Raw genomic sequence first — 17,174 nt, 5'->3', positions numbered from 1 at the left:
TCAGCTGTAATAGGCATGATTAGGTGCCTCATTTGATTAATACCTTTTGATGGTGGTCATGTTGAACATAGTTTGCTTTAAAATAAAATGTGCTGTGCTAAGTTATTGTGCTCTGTTTTTCTGATTTGCATAAACCACCTCAGTTTGATATGTTAATGCCAACTATCGACGTGAGTAATTGCATTTATTGAATATGGGGGTGTTTGCAAGTATGTATGGGTGGCATATATAGCCTGAATGGTTTGAAATTGTGTTTACTTTTATTATAAGTTCATAAATTTTTGAAATGGAGTCACAGTCATTCCCTTAAAATATTTTTAAATTTTCAGTATAAAAAATGACAAGATTAAAAACTATTATTTGTTGGGGAAGTTCATTTTTTTCTCCATGATAAGTCATGTGATAATTTTAAATTATCTTGAAATATTTTTGTATATGTTTCATACAAATTTTGCCATTTGTATTGTGAAAAAACCATACAGAACTTATTTTTAAAAATTGATTTAGTTTTATTTATTTATTTTTATCTGCAGCCTAAAAATATTTCAGTTTCCAGTATTTAATAAAGCATTATTCACATGCACAAATATATACACACACACATTAATTTTATTGACAGGATATAATAAATATTTACCTTTCTAATTATTTCATTTGTAGTTTTTCCCTGTGGAGACCAAAGATTTATCTGGAATTTACTTTTCACCTTCTGATCTTATCTTAGGAGTTCTTGAAGCTTATACTGAAGAAGTATGTAAATAACTTTTATAAATTTTGGATGGTTTGAATTTGAATTTGAATTTCTGAATATATTGTGGTGAAACAGTATTTTCTATTTTTGCCTATTCATGATAAATAACTTTTCCCCTTAAATAAGTGCTATTAATCTGACTATTTTATGCATGAAATTTTATGCCCAACATGAGAATAAATTAACATTACATCTAAGCCAGCAATTGGTTCATGTAATGAGAGTTATGCATGTAATACAGATATGAATGATGGATCTTTATTTCTTATGAATTCAGTTTCCTGTTGTATGTTGGATTAGCCCTTTAAACAGGTGGGGAGCTGGACCGATCTCTTGTTCCTCATTGCTGATACACTGACATTGATGTGGCTGTATCCATGTTATAATTGTTGGACAGGATGGAAAGACTATTATTTTCACTTTTTGTTCTAAGTTAAAACCAAGGTTTTGAAATTTTGAGGCATAACCAAGATTTTGAAAACCAAGTCGCTAGATTTGTTCATTGATTAATCCCTTCTAGGGCCGTGGGAAGTATGCTTCCCACCAAATTTATCAATCTTTGTATGAATTTATGTAGCTTGGCATAAGTTCTGACAAATTTTTTTAGAAAGACAGAAACTTAGATGCTTTAGTTCTTTATTTTACACAAAACGATGTGTCTTGATTTGATACTTAATTATTTATTAACCAAATTAATTAGTCAAATTAAATTTTATCTAATTAGCTAAATGAATCCTTTTTCTTATTCTAATTTCAAGCCTAAAAATATTTTAATATAATATGACTAGAAAAAAATGGCCCTTTAAAGGGTTAACTAATTCTTATTCCATAAAACATAGTGATCATTCAGTTACACTGATGAGCTAAAAACTTTGTATATTGTTTGAAACATTAAATATTAGTTTAATTAAAGCCATGCAAAGAAGTGATTCCCAAACTGAAAATATTAGAACAAGTTGATCATTATTTTTGAAGAAAAAATAATTATATTTGAGATTTAAAAGAATGATGTTAATAAATCAAGTAGAATGTTAAAGAAGTAAAACAAAACGAAATTTTAAATTATTACAAATGCACTAATAAACTTCAAAAAAGTTTGTTAAGCATTATTTCTATGAATTTTATATGAATTTGAAATAAATCAGGGGGAAAGAAATTCATATTATGTCCTAGATAACTTATCTTTCGCTTCTTCCTATATTATTATGACTGAGATCATGCAGTACAACATCACGGAAAGGAATATTATTTTCTGATCTTGTAAACAAAATGAATAATGAATTTTTACATTATTGTGAGCAATGCTTAATTTTTTCAAAAATTGTGAAATTTTGTTGAGTACTGTACAGAATAGAAACTATTATCAATAAAAGTTATGGAAGAAATTTTTTTTTTGCCACGGTATATAGTTTTTGCTTACGAGAAATTTTAAATTAAATTTTGCATTTTGAAAAAGTTGAGAGTATTCCCTTTTGGTTTTGGTAAACACATGTGGGAATTACACCAAGATTTGGCAAATTGTAGATTTGTATAAGGAACACAGAAACATTGTTATATATTGCGCGATGCAAATTCATTTTTAATTAATGATGATGCATTGCGCTTTATAAGAGTTGAAAATATTCCTTTCTTTCCCCTTTTAATAGTTAAAAGTAAAGTGTCTTGAAACACATTGTAATTTTTACCTTTTTGATAATAATTAGATTAAATCTTTCTCATTATGTTTAATTATCAATATGTCAAAGATTAAATTTTATTTTATTAAAATAATGTGGATTTTTTTTTTTCAGCCAAAAGTTGCATTTTATTCAATTGATGGAAGAATTCTAGGAAAATATGTTAGGTCTTCAATGTTTGGCTTCACTACTTTTTCTTGGAATCCAGATGGAAAGCTTATTGCTATTGGAGATTATTTTGGAATGGTGTGTTGTTCTCATTCATTTTTATAAAACTTAATATTATGCTTGGCATTCAATAAACAGTGAAAGGGGAGTTATTATATTATGCATGCTGTGTCTTATACAAATTTTTGCTGCTGCTAGAATTATTCATTATTTTTGGCATATTATATTTCTTAGAAATACCGAATTTTATTTTTTTCGTGCTTTATTATATATATTTAGATGAAATATTACTTTTTAAAGTAAAATTTAGATTAAAGATATAAATTTTTCTTTTAATAAAGTACTTTTTTACTGACGTTTTTCTCTTTCTACATTTTTACTTAAAATTTCTTTTCTAGGACTTTATATCTCAAATTTTAACCAAGGTGTGTAGCATTATTTGAAGTCCTTAAAAACTGCCTATTTTTAATTATCCTTTTATAAGGGCCATAAATGTGGTATCTTTTTTTTTTTTTATTTGTCCATGTGTTTTCCATTTTTCTAAGGGTGGGGGAAACAAAAACACTCCAATTTCAACCTTCGCAGAAGCAGAACCAACCTAGATTTTCCTGATTATATGATTGCATTTTCTTTGTGGTGTCTGATCTTTTATTTTTCAATAAATCTTAATGAATTAAGAAGTCTGTGGAAAAGGTTTGATCTCAGTTTAGAAATTTACTGATAGTGTGGAAAAAATATATTTTTCTATTTCACCTCCTATTGCTTGTTTAGATAGGAAACTAACAAACAAACATATCTTTTTAGGAATAATTTCATGTAAAACATGCATTAGTTTTTAAAAGTGATTTGAGCTCATTGTAGTATGCTTTTCTACCCTGCTTTTTATGTAAATTTTTGAGCACTTGTTAGTTATATTTCTGCATCATTTAGTTAATCACCAATAATAATATTTTTAAATTTTTATACCGCAAAAAATTTTTATGCAAAAGATTTTTTTAGAACTTTTTGAAAATATATCAATAAAATGTATATGTAAGTTACTGTCGATTTTTAAAAGTGCATACATTCAATATTTCAAGACTTCTAATAATAAGAAATGCAGCAAAATGTTCATGCTGTTTCTAAGTTATTTGTATGTCATTTCTTATTCTTGTCAAAGATATCGAAAATAAATTAATACCAATAAAATTCCTTTTTCACTTTCTTGTATATAAAGTGCTCAAAAATAAATTTTATTCATCAAAAAATTCGGGCATAAAACTTTGCCGTATTTCTATGATTTAGATCTCCATAAATGAAATTTTGAATTTGTGTGCATCTGTCTGTGAATACCATAACTAAAAAATGCTGAAAGTTAAATGGATGAAATGGTTTATTAATATCAAATTTGCAATTTCTGTCTAATTTGGAATGGAATCCATTAACAGGATTTTTTTTATTCTGCCTATCCAAGTGCAAGTGAAAACAATTTCAAAATACAAAGGACTATATTGGCTTACAGTTTTAGCATTTAAAGTATAGATTAGTTTGAACTTTTAAAGGAAATCCATCCTGTTTGTATGTGTGTATACATATAAATGTGAAACTGAAAAATACAACAATTTTGCTGAATGAAATTTGGTAACTAATATTTTTATTAAAATTGTAGCCATGTATCAGATTTTGACATAAATTAGTCGATCAAAAAGCCTTTATAAATGCGTGTTTTTACTATGCTGCTAAACATTGAACACTCATGTGCAGGAGTCTGAAAATAAAAACCAGAGAGCTCATGTCTTCTGTGGCTTTGTGCGAATTTTATGCAAAGTTGATAATATATATATCGGGAAGTATTCCATTCCTTTTCTTTTAGAAAAGGAAATTGCTAAAGTTAAATATAAAGCTAATGAACTTATTCATCAATCCAGTGATGTTAAATATTAACATAATCTAATGAATTGGGAAAAATTTTTTGCTGAGAAAATTGAATAGATTTTGGGGAAAAAATATAGAAAAGGAAAGAAAATTTTATTTACATATTTAATAAAATTAGCATGAATTTTATATATAAACTTTTTTAAAACTTTATTTGGATGTTTTTCTTTCAAGGATTTGAAATGTTAGTAAAGTAGTGGTATGGTGTTTTTTCTTAATATTACTATTTGTACTGTAATATAATTTCAGATATGTAAGAAAGGTGCATTAGTAAGATTTTTCAAACGAAGCTTACATAAAAAGCATTTTAAATAGCTTATTTCCAATACTGATTAAAAATATCCAGAAATTATTGGTGATATTTTATGTTTATATTTTATGAAATTGATGGCTATATTATGAATAACCCAACTTAGTTTATTTCATTATAACACATAAATCTACAATAAAAAAAAATCAGTATTAATGTTGGTTTTTTTTTTTTTTTTTTCCCCGAAAAGTGCTTAGAAAGTGCTGATGAAATGATTATTCCTTTAAAAAAAACTATGTACATTGTTAACTGTATACTTACTTACCTATTTTTTTCGTGATTTTTGGATTTTTTCGTATTAAATTATTTATTACATAGTCCTTCCACTATCTATTTGGTAGTATGTTCTTATATCATATTGCATTGAGTAATAATTCATTTTTTTCTTTTTTTTCAAATTACCTATTTTTTTCGTGATTTTTGGATTTTTTTGTATTAAATTATTTATTACATAGTCCTTCCACTATCTATTTGGTAGTATGTTCTTATATCATATTGCATTGAGTAATAATTCATTTTTTCTTTTTTTTCAAATTTAAAAATATTTGTTGAAGTTAAATGTATGGACAAAATATTTTGTAGAAAATGGAATTTAATGCTGGTATGATAATGCATTTTTGTATATTTTCAGTGCATATAAATTGAATTCAAATGGATAAAACTGGGTATTTTTTATACCATTTTCTTTTTTGCAATTAATCAAGGTTTTAAGATTGCTGAAATTATTTGTGAGATCTTTGTTGCGAGTGGAGAAGTATTATCTCCTATAATGTTCAGATTAAAAAAGAAAAAAAAAAAAAAGAAAAAAAGAAAAAGATGTTGAACTGATTTTTTTTATCAAACTTTTTGGAAGAGTTTTTAAAAAAGTAAATTTGAATATTAAAATAAACTTAAAAAACTTAAATGAATTACCCAACCCAATGTAACCAAACACAATTAAATAGTCATACTAATAATTTATTTCTTCACTTTTAGGCTGTCAGTGGTCTCTCTGTCTGTATATATTCTAGTCTTATCATTTTATTATTTAAGCTTTTTAAACTTTGTGTTAGACATTTGCAGAATTTCTACTTATTCAATTCTTTTTATATTAATGCATATATTTTATTAGCATTTGACATTCTATTAAATGAATTGTTTCATTTCATTTTTTAATGATAATATATAATTCCAAAATAATGTTTCATTTTAGATAACAATTCTTAACAGTTCTAATTATGAAGAAATATTCTCTTATCAAGAAAATGAAAGCATTGATTGTGAAAAAACAGTAAGCATATAAAATTTTACTTTTTTTAACCTCTTGTTTATGGTATTTAGTTTCTTGCATGCTAAGTGTTTAAAGAAATTTAAAAGATGCTTAAAAAAAATCCTTTTTAGAATTATGTTGTTTATTTGTGAGCTGTGCACTTAACTCAGAAATTTAGCAAGCAAGACGAGGAAATTTGTCATTTCACAAAAATTCTAAATTTGTAAGAAATTTTGAAACTTAACACAAAATATGACAAAAATGTGCGTATGTACAGTATACAAACTAATTGTGAAGATAATTAGCATTCTGCTTTCAAAAATCACAGTAATAAAATTTTTGTGATTGAGATATCTTTTTGAACTTCTGAAATTGTTCTAAATTATGTTTAATATGAATACAAATCTTTACTAATAATTGATATATTTGAATTATTTTTGAATTTTGTTATGGAATGATTCTTTTCTTGTAAATGAAGGAAAATAACAATGATTAGATAGCCTCAAATGTTCAGTTTATTTGTTTCAGCAAAGAAAAAAAAAATCTGTGCATATAATTTTTATAATCGGTATTAATTTTATTTTCATAATATTTTTAATTGAAATTTAGAATTTTTATACTGTAATTTTTCTTTTAGACTTAATATCTGACACTCTTTCTTTTTGCATTTCATTTTCTAGTTGACTAATTGTTGATTTAAAGTTTTTTAAGAATAGTTCTTGTAAATCTGGATATATTTCAAAATTACTAATTTAGTATGAAATGATGGTAATGAATGGAGTACCTCAGTTGGTGGAATCTAAAGCACCTTCAGATGTGACACCTAGAAACAAGGATTTCAGTGTTTCTGGATTAAATTGTATAATTTTTCAGATAAATTAATTTTCTTTTATATAATAACTCTACAATATTTTTAAAATCTCAAGAATTTTTTGTATAATTTTATTCATTTATTGTTCAATCAATTATGCTTTACTTCCTGGTGGTTATATTTGGAATAATTCATTATTTTATGAAGAACTTTTTTTTTTTCAAAATCTGTGTCATGTCTAAACAGGATATCCCTCAGTTCATGAGTCAGACTTTAAGCATTTTTTTGTAGAGCAGTGTGAAAGCAGAACTGAAAATTTTTGGAAGAAAAACATGCTGGAAATGGAAAGAAATCTCTTTACTTACATAATATTACAGAAAGTGCACAAATTTGTCAATACCAATATCAATACAGACCTGGTAATGAATAGCAAGTGATTGTATACACTTTCAAATATGCCAGATGTTTCACAAACAGTTGCAGTAGCAGCTAACAATTTTATGATGAGGTTCTCATCAGAGTCATTTGGAATCTCGTAGACACTGCATTTTCTGCCTTGTTTGTACTTACTTACACTCACTTGTTATACTTACAATTTTCATTTCCAACTCCGTATTATGAAATATAGAAAAGCTCCTTTATATTTATTTTACCTACCCTTAAATTTGAAAATTTAATGCTGCAGTTTTAATCCATTATACAGAGAAAATTATATAATGCGAACAATTTTATTTTCAATTTCTTGATAATTTGGTTTTTTTTTTCCTCTCTTGGTTTTAAAATTTCTATTGAGATATTGTTAAAATATTTAAGTATTGTTAATAATTTCAGTTAGGAATTTTTTTTGTAGCATCAGAATAGAAAGATCAAAACCTATTTATCTTATTCATGTATATGAGCATTAAATATCTTAAATCTCATGTAATAAGATGAGAAATAAGCTCCCAAATAAGGTATTACAATTTCACCAATCCTGATTTGAAATCATGGAATTTGATCTCAATAACTCCTATATAGCTTAGAATTAGATTATTAATTATTAACTGACCAATCAACTAAATTGAATAAACTCCATAGAATAAGTTATTTATGGTACGGATAATTTTTTGTGCCTCATTTTGAATTGAAAGTTCATTTACTTAGTCTAAATTTAAGCTGCCAAAAGTATTTGATATTCTGACTGATTTCAATATATGTTAAAACAAGTATAGAATGATGACCAGCATTAAAGTGAAATTGGTACAAAAACGTAAGATCAAATAAGATGAAGTCAAAAAGTAATCAAGTAAAATGTAAATGTTAGGTTTTATGAAATAGAATTCTATTCAATTTGATGGCTTTTGAAGTAGTCCCTTTCAGACTGTATATGTTTGGTCCAGTATGTCAGCTAGTTCTGAAATTTATCTTTTGATAACTTCTATAGAACAGTGATAGATGAATCAAAACTCTGGTCTGTTATTCTAATTTCAAACAAGAGGAGAGAGAATGGCATGGTAGGGAGGATACAACATACTACATTCATGTGTTTTATATAATATTTCAACCATGTATGAAAATAAATTTAATTTTAATCGTCTTTAAAATTACGTAAGTATATATTTATATAAAAATGTACTTTTTTCATTCATTGTAACTAATATGATTTTGAAAAATATTGACATTATTTTATTTATATGTTTGTAATGTAGCATCATTTTTTGTATTAAATTCGGAAGTCAGTAAAAATTTCCTTTATTTTGAAGTATTTTTTCCTGTTTATGTATATTTAAAAAAAAAAATCTAATTATCAAAGCATCTTATTTTTGCAAAACAAGAGTAACTTATTCATAAATTCTTTATATATATTTTTCAAAATGTTTTAGCTTTATTATTTGAATAAGTAGTACCATGATCTGCTAAATACTGATAAATTTATTTCGATTTCAGACTGTTTATAAAATCAATCCGAAGTCAGTCGAGCATGAAGCTTCTGGGGATGTTTCTTCTACCTTGGAATTGTGTATGCATGATTCTATTTTATCATTATATCTGCAGCTTGATGCATATGTTGAAAGGTGATAGGTTTTTGGATAAATTCTATTTAAATGATAGTTGAAATGTCCCTTATTATCTATAAATATGTCCATTCATTTATTTTTATTTGTTGTTAGACCTAATTGGAGCTTTTTTTTTTTTTTTTTCATTTGGTTGGAGTGTTTCCTCACAAATTGTTTGTATGCATATACGCAAGAGCATGTTTCGTGTAAAGTTTTGTTGTATATTGAAGTGGCATTTTTAAGTAACTGTATTCATATACATGCAAACAGACAGATCAACAATATGATTTGAACAAGGTTGATTCGAAATTTAATAGAAATCTACGGTTCTAGTATTAGAACTGGATGTTGAAATCTATCCATCTAATTCCTTATATTCTTCTTTTTTGTTCATAATTTGCACAACAAAGTAACTTCCTGTCAGTAGACTTTCTAAAATTTGACTGAAGTCAACAATTTTGGTGTAATTATTTAACAAATTCCCTTCTTACTCAATGTTATCTGCATCTGTCAGTTATTGTATTTGCAGGTAGGTATCATTCCACAAATGATTTTTTGGTCTCCTGAAGTTTTAAAATGTAGAGTTTCAACAAAATTTCAAGATAAATGTTTTCATTGATTACAATACATTCACTTTGTGTAAGAAGAAGGTGTTAAGAATCTTGTTTGCATTTGGATTCTACTGAAGTCATTTATCATCTATGAAGTTAAAAGATTTCTTAAAATTTGAATTAAGGAATTAAAAACTACTGCTTATAGTTTGGTTTGTTTCTTCTAAATATAATCATTTATATTTCAGTTGAAGTTCGGAAAGGGAAACCATTTGTTTTGGCTACCTTGGGAAATCTTTCTGAAAAAAATAAGTGTAAACCTGCAAAATGTGGAATAAAAACTTTGGGTTTTAGTCATTGTGGAAATTATCTCCTTTCATTGAATGGTATGCAAAAATTTATGGTCTATAATATATTATATTTTTTGTCAGTGGTTTTCATGGATTTAATTTCATATCAATAAATTTTTGTTATTACAGGTTCTTTTCCAAAAGTTTTGTTTGTATTTGACATTAATACTCTAATGTTGTCATCTGTTATTTTACACCATCATAAAATAAAAGGTGATGTATGATTTTTTTTCTTTAATCCTTTCAGCAACTTACTGAACTGAATAAATACGTTAAGTTTGAATTAACATAAAATCATGAATTAATATAATTCGAGGTTCCATGTAGTTGTGCCAAAAAACAAACAAAATAAAAAAAAAGAGAAATTTTTGGCCATATTGTGCCACGCATATGGCTTAATCTTATATCAGACTATAAAATATATTAAAAAAATTAACACTGTTATATTTGACTTTATGTATTCATTGATTTATAGTGAGCAAAATAATTACTCTAAAAGAGGATAAAGAAAAGAGAGAAAAATTAAACAGTGATATGTTAAAAGCACAGTAACAAACAGAAAACAATGGTAAAAAGTGCAGAATGAATAGGTCACTAACCAATTGTGGATTTGATTGAATGTAATTTGTTGTGAATTTGCAGATCCTGATTCCTGCCAAATAGCAAAGAGTGATCAAGTAAAGAACCTTCTAATGTCGGAATATGTAAGTGAATGTGTTAGAAAGGGTATTGCAGATTTCGCATAATCTGCCCTTTCATTGCCAGAAATACCTACATGTCCTAGAACCCAACAAAAAATGACATTGAAACTAATATTTTGCACGAGTCGTAATTTATTTGTTGTCGTAATGTAAACAAACTTTGAATGGCAGTTGGGTTCATCCGATTGTGATAATGAGAGAGTGTCTCCAAATCGCTGATACTGACGGCACTCAAATGGATGAAATTAGGTAGAAGGCGAGATTTCTCGTGCACAGAAAATTGCCACTAACTCAGCCCGTAAACACAGAGCAACAGAGAAAACACAGTCCATACGATTTTGAGCCATGTGTAAAAATCGGTGTAGTAGAAGAATATTGACATCGGTGATAATGAAAATGCTGTTAGAAAATAACGGGATTAGTTGGAAGATTTATCAATTCCATGGAAAGAGTTCAGAAAAGAAAAATGCGGGATATCCAAAAGGGCAAAGAAATAAAAATCTAGAGATTTAATTGCAACATTATAAAGGTTCGAGTCATGCAGGAAACTTTTTGATTTATTTTCAAAAAGAAAAAGTATGCGAAGATCAGGAATTATAAATTATTCGAAGACTAACAGGTAGAACCATATGGCATGATTTGGTACGAAAATAAAGTAAGGTTGGCAATTTCGTGCACCACAAATAAAGTGACAACTAGTGATGAATAACGAATAAGCATACACCATGCATCCGTAATCTGCGCTTGAAAGAATGACCGCTTGTCAGATACTGAGAAGGGAGATTCGACCGGCACCCCTAAGGTATTTTAGAGAGTACTTTCAAGATATTCAAATTTTTCTCTTGACTCTTTCGCAAAATATGCGGAAGGAAACGAGTTTACGATGGAAGATTCCCAAAAAGCGCATCTCAGTCGCAACGGAAATTGGCTATTTTGTATGTGGATAACAGGATCTAAATGCATATTTTTTTTCCTGCAGAAGTGAATATATCGATTCTCCTCACGAGAGCCATTGTTATTGCGCCAATTTACCATTTTATTAATTGCATTTTGCAATTTGTAGATCATCAACATAGATAATACCTTGATCATATAATAGTAAAACAGATAAACTATAAAAGATGTGACACTAAGAACACTTCCTGAGGGAACTTCCTTGGTTTGAATAAAATGATTTAGAATAAAAATTACGAAAACGAACATTAAAGGTACGACGCGATAAAAAGTTTTATAAAAATATAAGCAAGTTTCCTCTAAATCCAAAGTTTGAAAAATGTAGAAAATCTATCATAGCACCATGCATGGTCATATGCTGTATCGATATCTAAGAATATGGAGAAAAGATGATTCCTCCTAACATCATTGCGTATTTGGGCTTCCAGTAGAATTTGGTTATCAAAAGATGATCTACCACTGCGGAAACCACTCTGCAATGGGGAGATGCATCTTTGTTTCCCCAATTCGTAGATTATGCAAGCATTGACCATGTGCTATAAGGTCTTATAAAGACATTTCGTAAGAGCAATGGGTCTGTTGTGCAGATGACTTTTTCTAGCTCACTTTTTTGAAAGTATGGTATACTTCGCTATACTATACTTTCACAATATGGCACAGTTGCACTTTCTTAATACAGTGATGAGACTTGATAACATTGAATTTGTTCATTTAGTATAAAATTTGGCACAGATATCGGATTTTTATGACAAGGCTCCAATCCAAATTTCAATTACCTTGACTATAGAATTTTTTTAGTTGGTACTTTTATAACTAAATAGGCATATATTCTGATATGTTGAACAGAATTCAGATATGATGAACAATCCTTCATCAGATTTTGATGCATATAAGAAATTTTTAGAAATCCAAATTGTATGTTTACAGGAAGTAATCATCTTCCTACATTATTATATAATTTTTTTGAAAGTAAAATTACAAATTGTTTTTGAACAGATGTATCATGGCATCCTAGAAAATCTCTTCTGGCAATTTGTTGTAGTTCTCGGAATGTGAACTTATGGATGCCTACCTGTTGTGTCTCCCTCTGGTCTCCCTTCAGAGGTAAGTTATTTCCTGTGGTCCATCAGCATAGCATATGCCAAGGATCCTGGGGTTCCTTATTATAGGTAAAAAACTGCTGTATAATTTTGAAATATGCCTAAATTGATTTAAAATCTGTTCATTTATTGCAAAGATTGTATTTACTTCAACAATAAAATATGATGACAACAATAAAGACATATTTTCTAAAAAAAAAAAAAAAAAAAAAAACCCATATAAACTAATAATATTCTCTATGAAGGCACATGGGACAGTCTCCATTTGAATGCTGTAAAATAGGAAATACTTTTCTCAAAGTAAGAAATTAATAAACATTTCTAGTCGCTACTGCTAAGTTCCAATGTAGGTTTCTAAAGTTTAAAATAATAAAGACCCTTAAAATAACTATGTCTCCTAAAAGAAGAAAATTGCCAAAATAAAGCAAGAAAGGTAGTTACACTCATTTCCCCTCCCTTTTATATGAACTAGTCGTCTTTGCAAACCAGTTTTTTCCACTTAGATTGTCAACTTTTTTAGGCTTTTAAATTATTAATATGGGATGCATTTCTTTAAAAATAACATTTCACATAGTAATTTAATATGAATAAAATACATGAATTCAATTAACCCTTATTGTGGCAAGATTGCTTTTTTGAAGAAAAGCAAAAAAAAAAAAAAAAAAAAAAAAAATGTATATAGGTAGCTTCTTTACGCTATAAAAAAACATCAAAAAATAAATAAAAAAAATCGTGTAATAAAAATTGTTTAATAAAACTAAGTTAAAAATTATTTTGTAGTGGTAGTATATTTTTATAAAGTTGTATGTATGGTATACTATACGAAATGAACATAAGGGTTAAATCAGTTTACTGCAATGTACAAAATGTACATATTACGAAGTGAAAATGGATCCTACTATGAATTCAATGATTGGCAAAAGCACATGCTTGAATTTTTGAATGGAGAATTTGAATTCCATCATTACATGTAAAAATAGTGTATGAAATTGAATTAAAATATTATTAAAGTTAAAGAAATGAAATTTATACCATTAAGAAGGTATTTTTTAAAAATCTTAATATAATACAAAAAGCATTTTTTATAAGACAGTTGTTTTCAAAGATTTGAGTATCAATCTCCGTGTGCAAGTCATAACGATTAAGGCAAAACTTAATATATGAGCGCTAAAATTGAACAATTTTGGAGTCATTTCTTGCATCATTAAAAGAGATTTGTTAACATATCCGTTATACAAACAGGCTAGCAGACTTTTTGAGAGTTTTTAGACGATTGGCATGATTTTGACCTGCTTGATGAGAAATCATACATTATTCTTAAGTTTTTACCACGATTACTTCTATGTATAAACTTTAGCAATGGTTAAGCTTATTTTTATGCTTGATTGAACTTTGTGTATGAAGCCTATTTCTTGATTTCTTTTATATCCTCTTTTCTCTGACTGAGTGTCCTCTTTGGCGACATGGCAAACTATCTTCAGAACACTTTTAATAATATTTTGCAATTCCATTCATTAGCTAAATGAAGCATTTGATTCAGTACAGCTGTAAAAATGTTTATTGAATGAAACAGTCTAAAATTCGTATATATTTAGTTTAGAAATACTTAACACACTAAAATCTATATATAAAGAGATAAGAATGCATATTGTTGCAGCGATTTTTGACTGGCTGATTTGGTACTAAACTCATGTTTGGGAAGTTCAATAAAACTTGGTTAATGAAATATGCGAAGATTTCCAGAAAGTTTCATCTCCTACCTTACTAAATTATAAAATGCTGACAATGTTCTGAAGCATAATTACTACTTCTAATAATGCCCTGGAGTTGGCCAATCTATTGAAAATGGTCAAACATAGCAAATTCTGTGACATCAGTAATCTTGCTATTCTAAAGTTCGTGGTGTATTGCAATTGAGTTATATTAGCATACTACATCACACATTTGAATTCGCAATTTTTGACTATAAAAATTGTCTGTAAATAGAATTAGTTTTATCATCTCATCATTTGAGGCTTCTTCCCAAGTAAAAGCAGTACACGGCACAATGATATTGTGTTCGTTCCTTTCTTGTATTAAAAATTAAATTTTCTTTATTTCTATTATTTACTATGGGGCATGACATTATTTCCATATTTTTGACTAGGGCTTCTAAATTAAAAGAACAGCAATGAGTACTTTTTCAGTTTATTCTAATGGGCACTCTGGTATTTTTTGCATTTTATTCTGTAATTTTTTTTAGATGAATGTCCCATCTTCAGTGCCGAATGGTGCTCGAGGGAGGACTGTTTGCTGCTGAATGGGAAGAACTTCTCTGCTATTCTATATTTGCCTAATGTTGATCTCAGCCTTTCCAGAAGTGGATCTAGCACGAAGGATATTAATTTTTAAAGTTGTAAATGTTTGTATGTTTTCGAATTATTAAAAGCATTTCTATTACTATCAGTGGTGTTCTTCCTGTGTGATAATCTAGTGAATCTGGAGCTTGAATTGCGTTATGTGAAAAAGAAATTACTGTCATTAAAAAAAAAAATATTTTATGGAATAAATATAGAAAGCTTTTTTTCTAAGAATAAATTTGTGCTATCCCCCCCCCCCATGGAGTTTTGAATATTAAAGAACACGATTGATTGAAATTCTTCTACTGGTTTATAATAATTACTTTACAAGGTTTATTTTAAAAGTTTTCATTGTGAAGTACAATTAAAGTTTAAAATTAACAGTAATTTTCGCAAAGGCGACAAATATTTAATAATTGATTTTGTTGATTATTTGCATTAACAATATTTTTCTGGCCAAGGTAATTTGCCAATTTTTACGAAACTTCCAGCTAAGAGGGAGTCCTGATTTTCTAGCCGTTTCTTTAAGGGCATGAAGGAAGTCATTCCATTTTGATCATTTCTCCACGATCTGAGAACGATGTCATCATCTGATTCGGTATCAAATGTACCTGGCGGGGAGTATGAGGCTGATGGACTTTTTCTCATGAAGCTATGCAAAAGGACACACGCTAGAGTGACATTGCTCACTTTATCCGGTTGTAAGGCCATTGGTTTTCTAAAAACTCTAAAAATTATGCCATTTTGCCGAAAACATTTTCAACACGGCTTGCATGAGATAATCCGTAATTGAAATTCTCTGTGTGTTCCCTTTTTCTAAGTTACCAGGATATGGCTTCATCATGCGACGACTTAAAGCAGCTGCTGAATCGTCAGGGAAGACATATGGCAATTTTTTGCCTGGTGACTGCAGCTGTCTATCATGTGGAAGTTTCAGTTGTCCCATTTGCAATTTCGGAAATAAAACTGAATTCTTGAAAACTTCTGCATCATCCGCCATTGACATCCAATGTCCACTAATGTGAAACAATAACGTGCATCTACTAAAGCCTTTATAGTTAAAAAAAACCATCTGTAGATGTATTTATTGGGCAATGTATTACCACGCTTTTCCTGTCAATCGCACCCAATCAATTCTAAAGTTCCACTTATTTTCATATTGCTGTGCTATGCTAATTCATCTTCATTTTTTGGCAACTGGAAAAATTTAAAATGTTACATATAATACAACACAAATAGAATGATTTCATTAAAGCTAAAAATTATGCTTTATTTTCAGAGACTAGAAAATACTGAAAGTATTTATGAAGATGATATTGGTGAGGAAACACCATTTAGCTCGCTCATCAAATAGCAAATGCGGGGATGAAGGGAATGAGGCTATTCAAGGTGGGCTGCCAAGAGACAAAAAGAGGAAAGCTGAGAAATCGGATAATATTGAAAAACACATGGACGAGGCTTTTCTCTTTTCAAAGAAAGCTGTTTCAAAACCAAAAACCATAAAAGACGAAAGCCTTTTTATTTTTTGAGTTGCTATGCTGTCAGCTCAGAGCTTTAGACTCAGATACAAGAAAAATTGCAATTCACGAGATAAGAAATTTAAAGAAAAGGAAACAGCATAAACAACAGCAGTCTCAAATATTTTTAATAACCGTTTTTTTTACCCACCCAGACCAGTGCATCATCACAAGATGAAAATCAAAATTTCAATTTTCATGGTCAAAATAAAATAGGTTATTTAGACAAATTTGCTTCGCCCATTTTTTTTATTACTTCATACAGAAAATATCTGTTACGAGCGCCTTTGGCTAAAAACTAATTTTAACTTTAATCATACTAGAGCTATAACTTGCTTTTACAACTCTAAAATCAGAATTAACTGCGCGCGAAACCAATGTATGTTTTTGTATATGGCAACTAAATATAAATATAGCATGTAAATAGAATTGTAATTTAGATAGATAATAAAATGGAGTCGGATTAATAACGAGTGGATTATTTCACATTACGATCCCACATCTTTGAATCTTATTAGCGGAGAAACGACTGAATGAAATGAAATTCAGGTAGAGTCTCAACATTGTGGTGAACCCGGACGTGATTGCTAAAAATACGGTACGTCTGTTTTTATTTGCAATAAGAATTAAGTAGTGAAATAAAAATGGAGATGTCCGTTAAGAAGCGAAGACCTATTAGATCTAACTTTACGAAAACGTATAATGTTTTAATTGAAAGATTAAAGGTCGATGAACCTCAGGAAAAAG

At 28.4% G+C, this 17,174-nt stretch overlaps 1 protein-coding gene across 3 annotated transcripts in view; it reads left to right on the top strand.

Annotated features, from left to right (window-relative positions):
- The window catches only part of LOC129989124 (WD repeat-containing protein WRAP73-like), a 28,133-nt gene extending 11,550 nt beyond the window's left edge, over positions 1–16,583 (top strand). For 2 of the 3 annotated variants that reach the window (XM_056097451.1, XM_056097453.1), the window contains exons 6-13: positions 661–750; positions 2,542–2,673; positions 6,012–6,089; positions 8,806–8,878; positions 9,715–9,852; positions 9,946–10,029; positions 12,468–12,575; positions 14,814–15,010. In XM_056097451.1, coding sequence (XP_055953426.1) covers positions 661–750; positions 2,542–2,673; positions 6,012–6,089; positions 8,806–8,878; positions 9,715–9,852; positions 9,946–10,029; positions 12,468–12,575; positions 14,814–14,962 — 852 coding nt within the window. In that variant the 3' untranslated portion in view covers positions 14,963–15,010. Of the gene's footprint in view, positions 1–660; positions 751–2,541; positions 2,674–6,011; positions 6,090–8,805; positions 8,879–9,714; positions 9,853–9,945; positions 10,030–12,467; positions 12,576–14,813; positions 15,011–16,189 lie in introns of those variants that run through there. The other variant, XM_056097452.1, reaches the window with a different exon arrangement.
- The last annotated feature ends 591 nt before the right edge of the window (positions 16,584–17,174 follow it).

Source organism: Argiope bruennichi, chromosome 10, assembly GCF_947563725.1.
Source record: "Argiope bruennichi chromosome 10, qqArgBrue1.1, whole genome shotgun sequence".
Lineage (NCBI taxonomy): Eukaryota > Metazoa > Arthropoda > Arachnida > Araneae > Araneidae > Argiope > Argiope bruennichi.
This window is presented reverse-complemented; position numbering and strand designations above follow the sequence as displayed.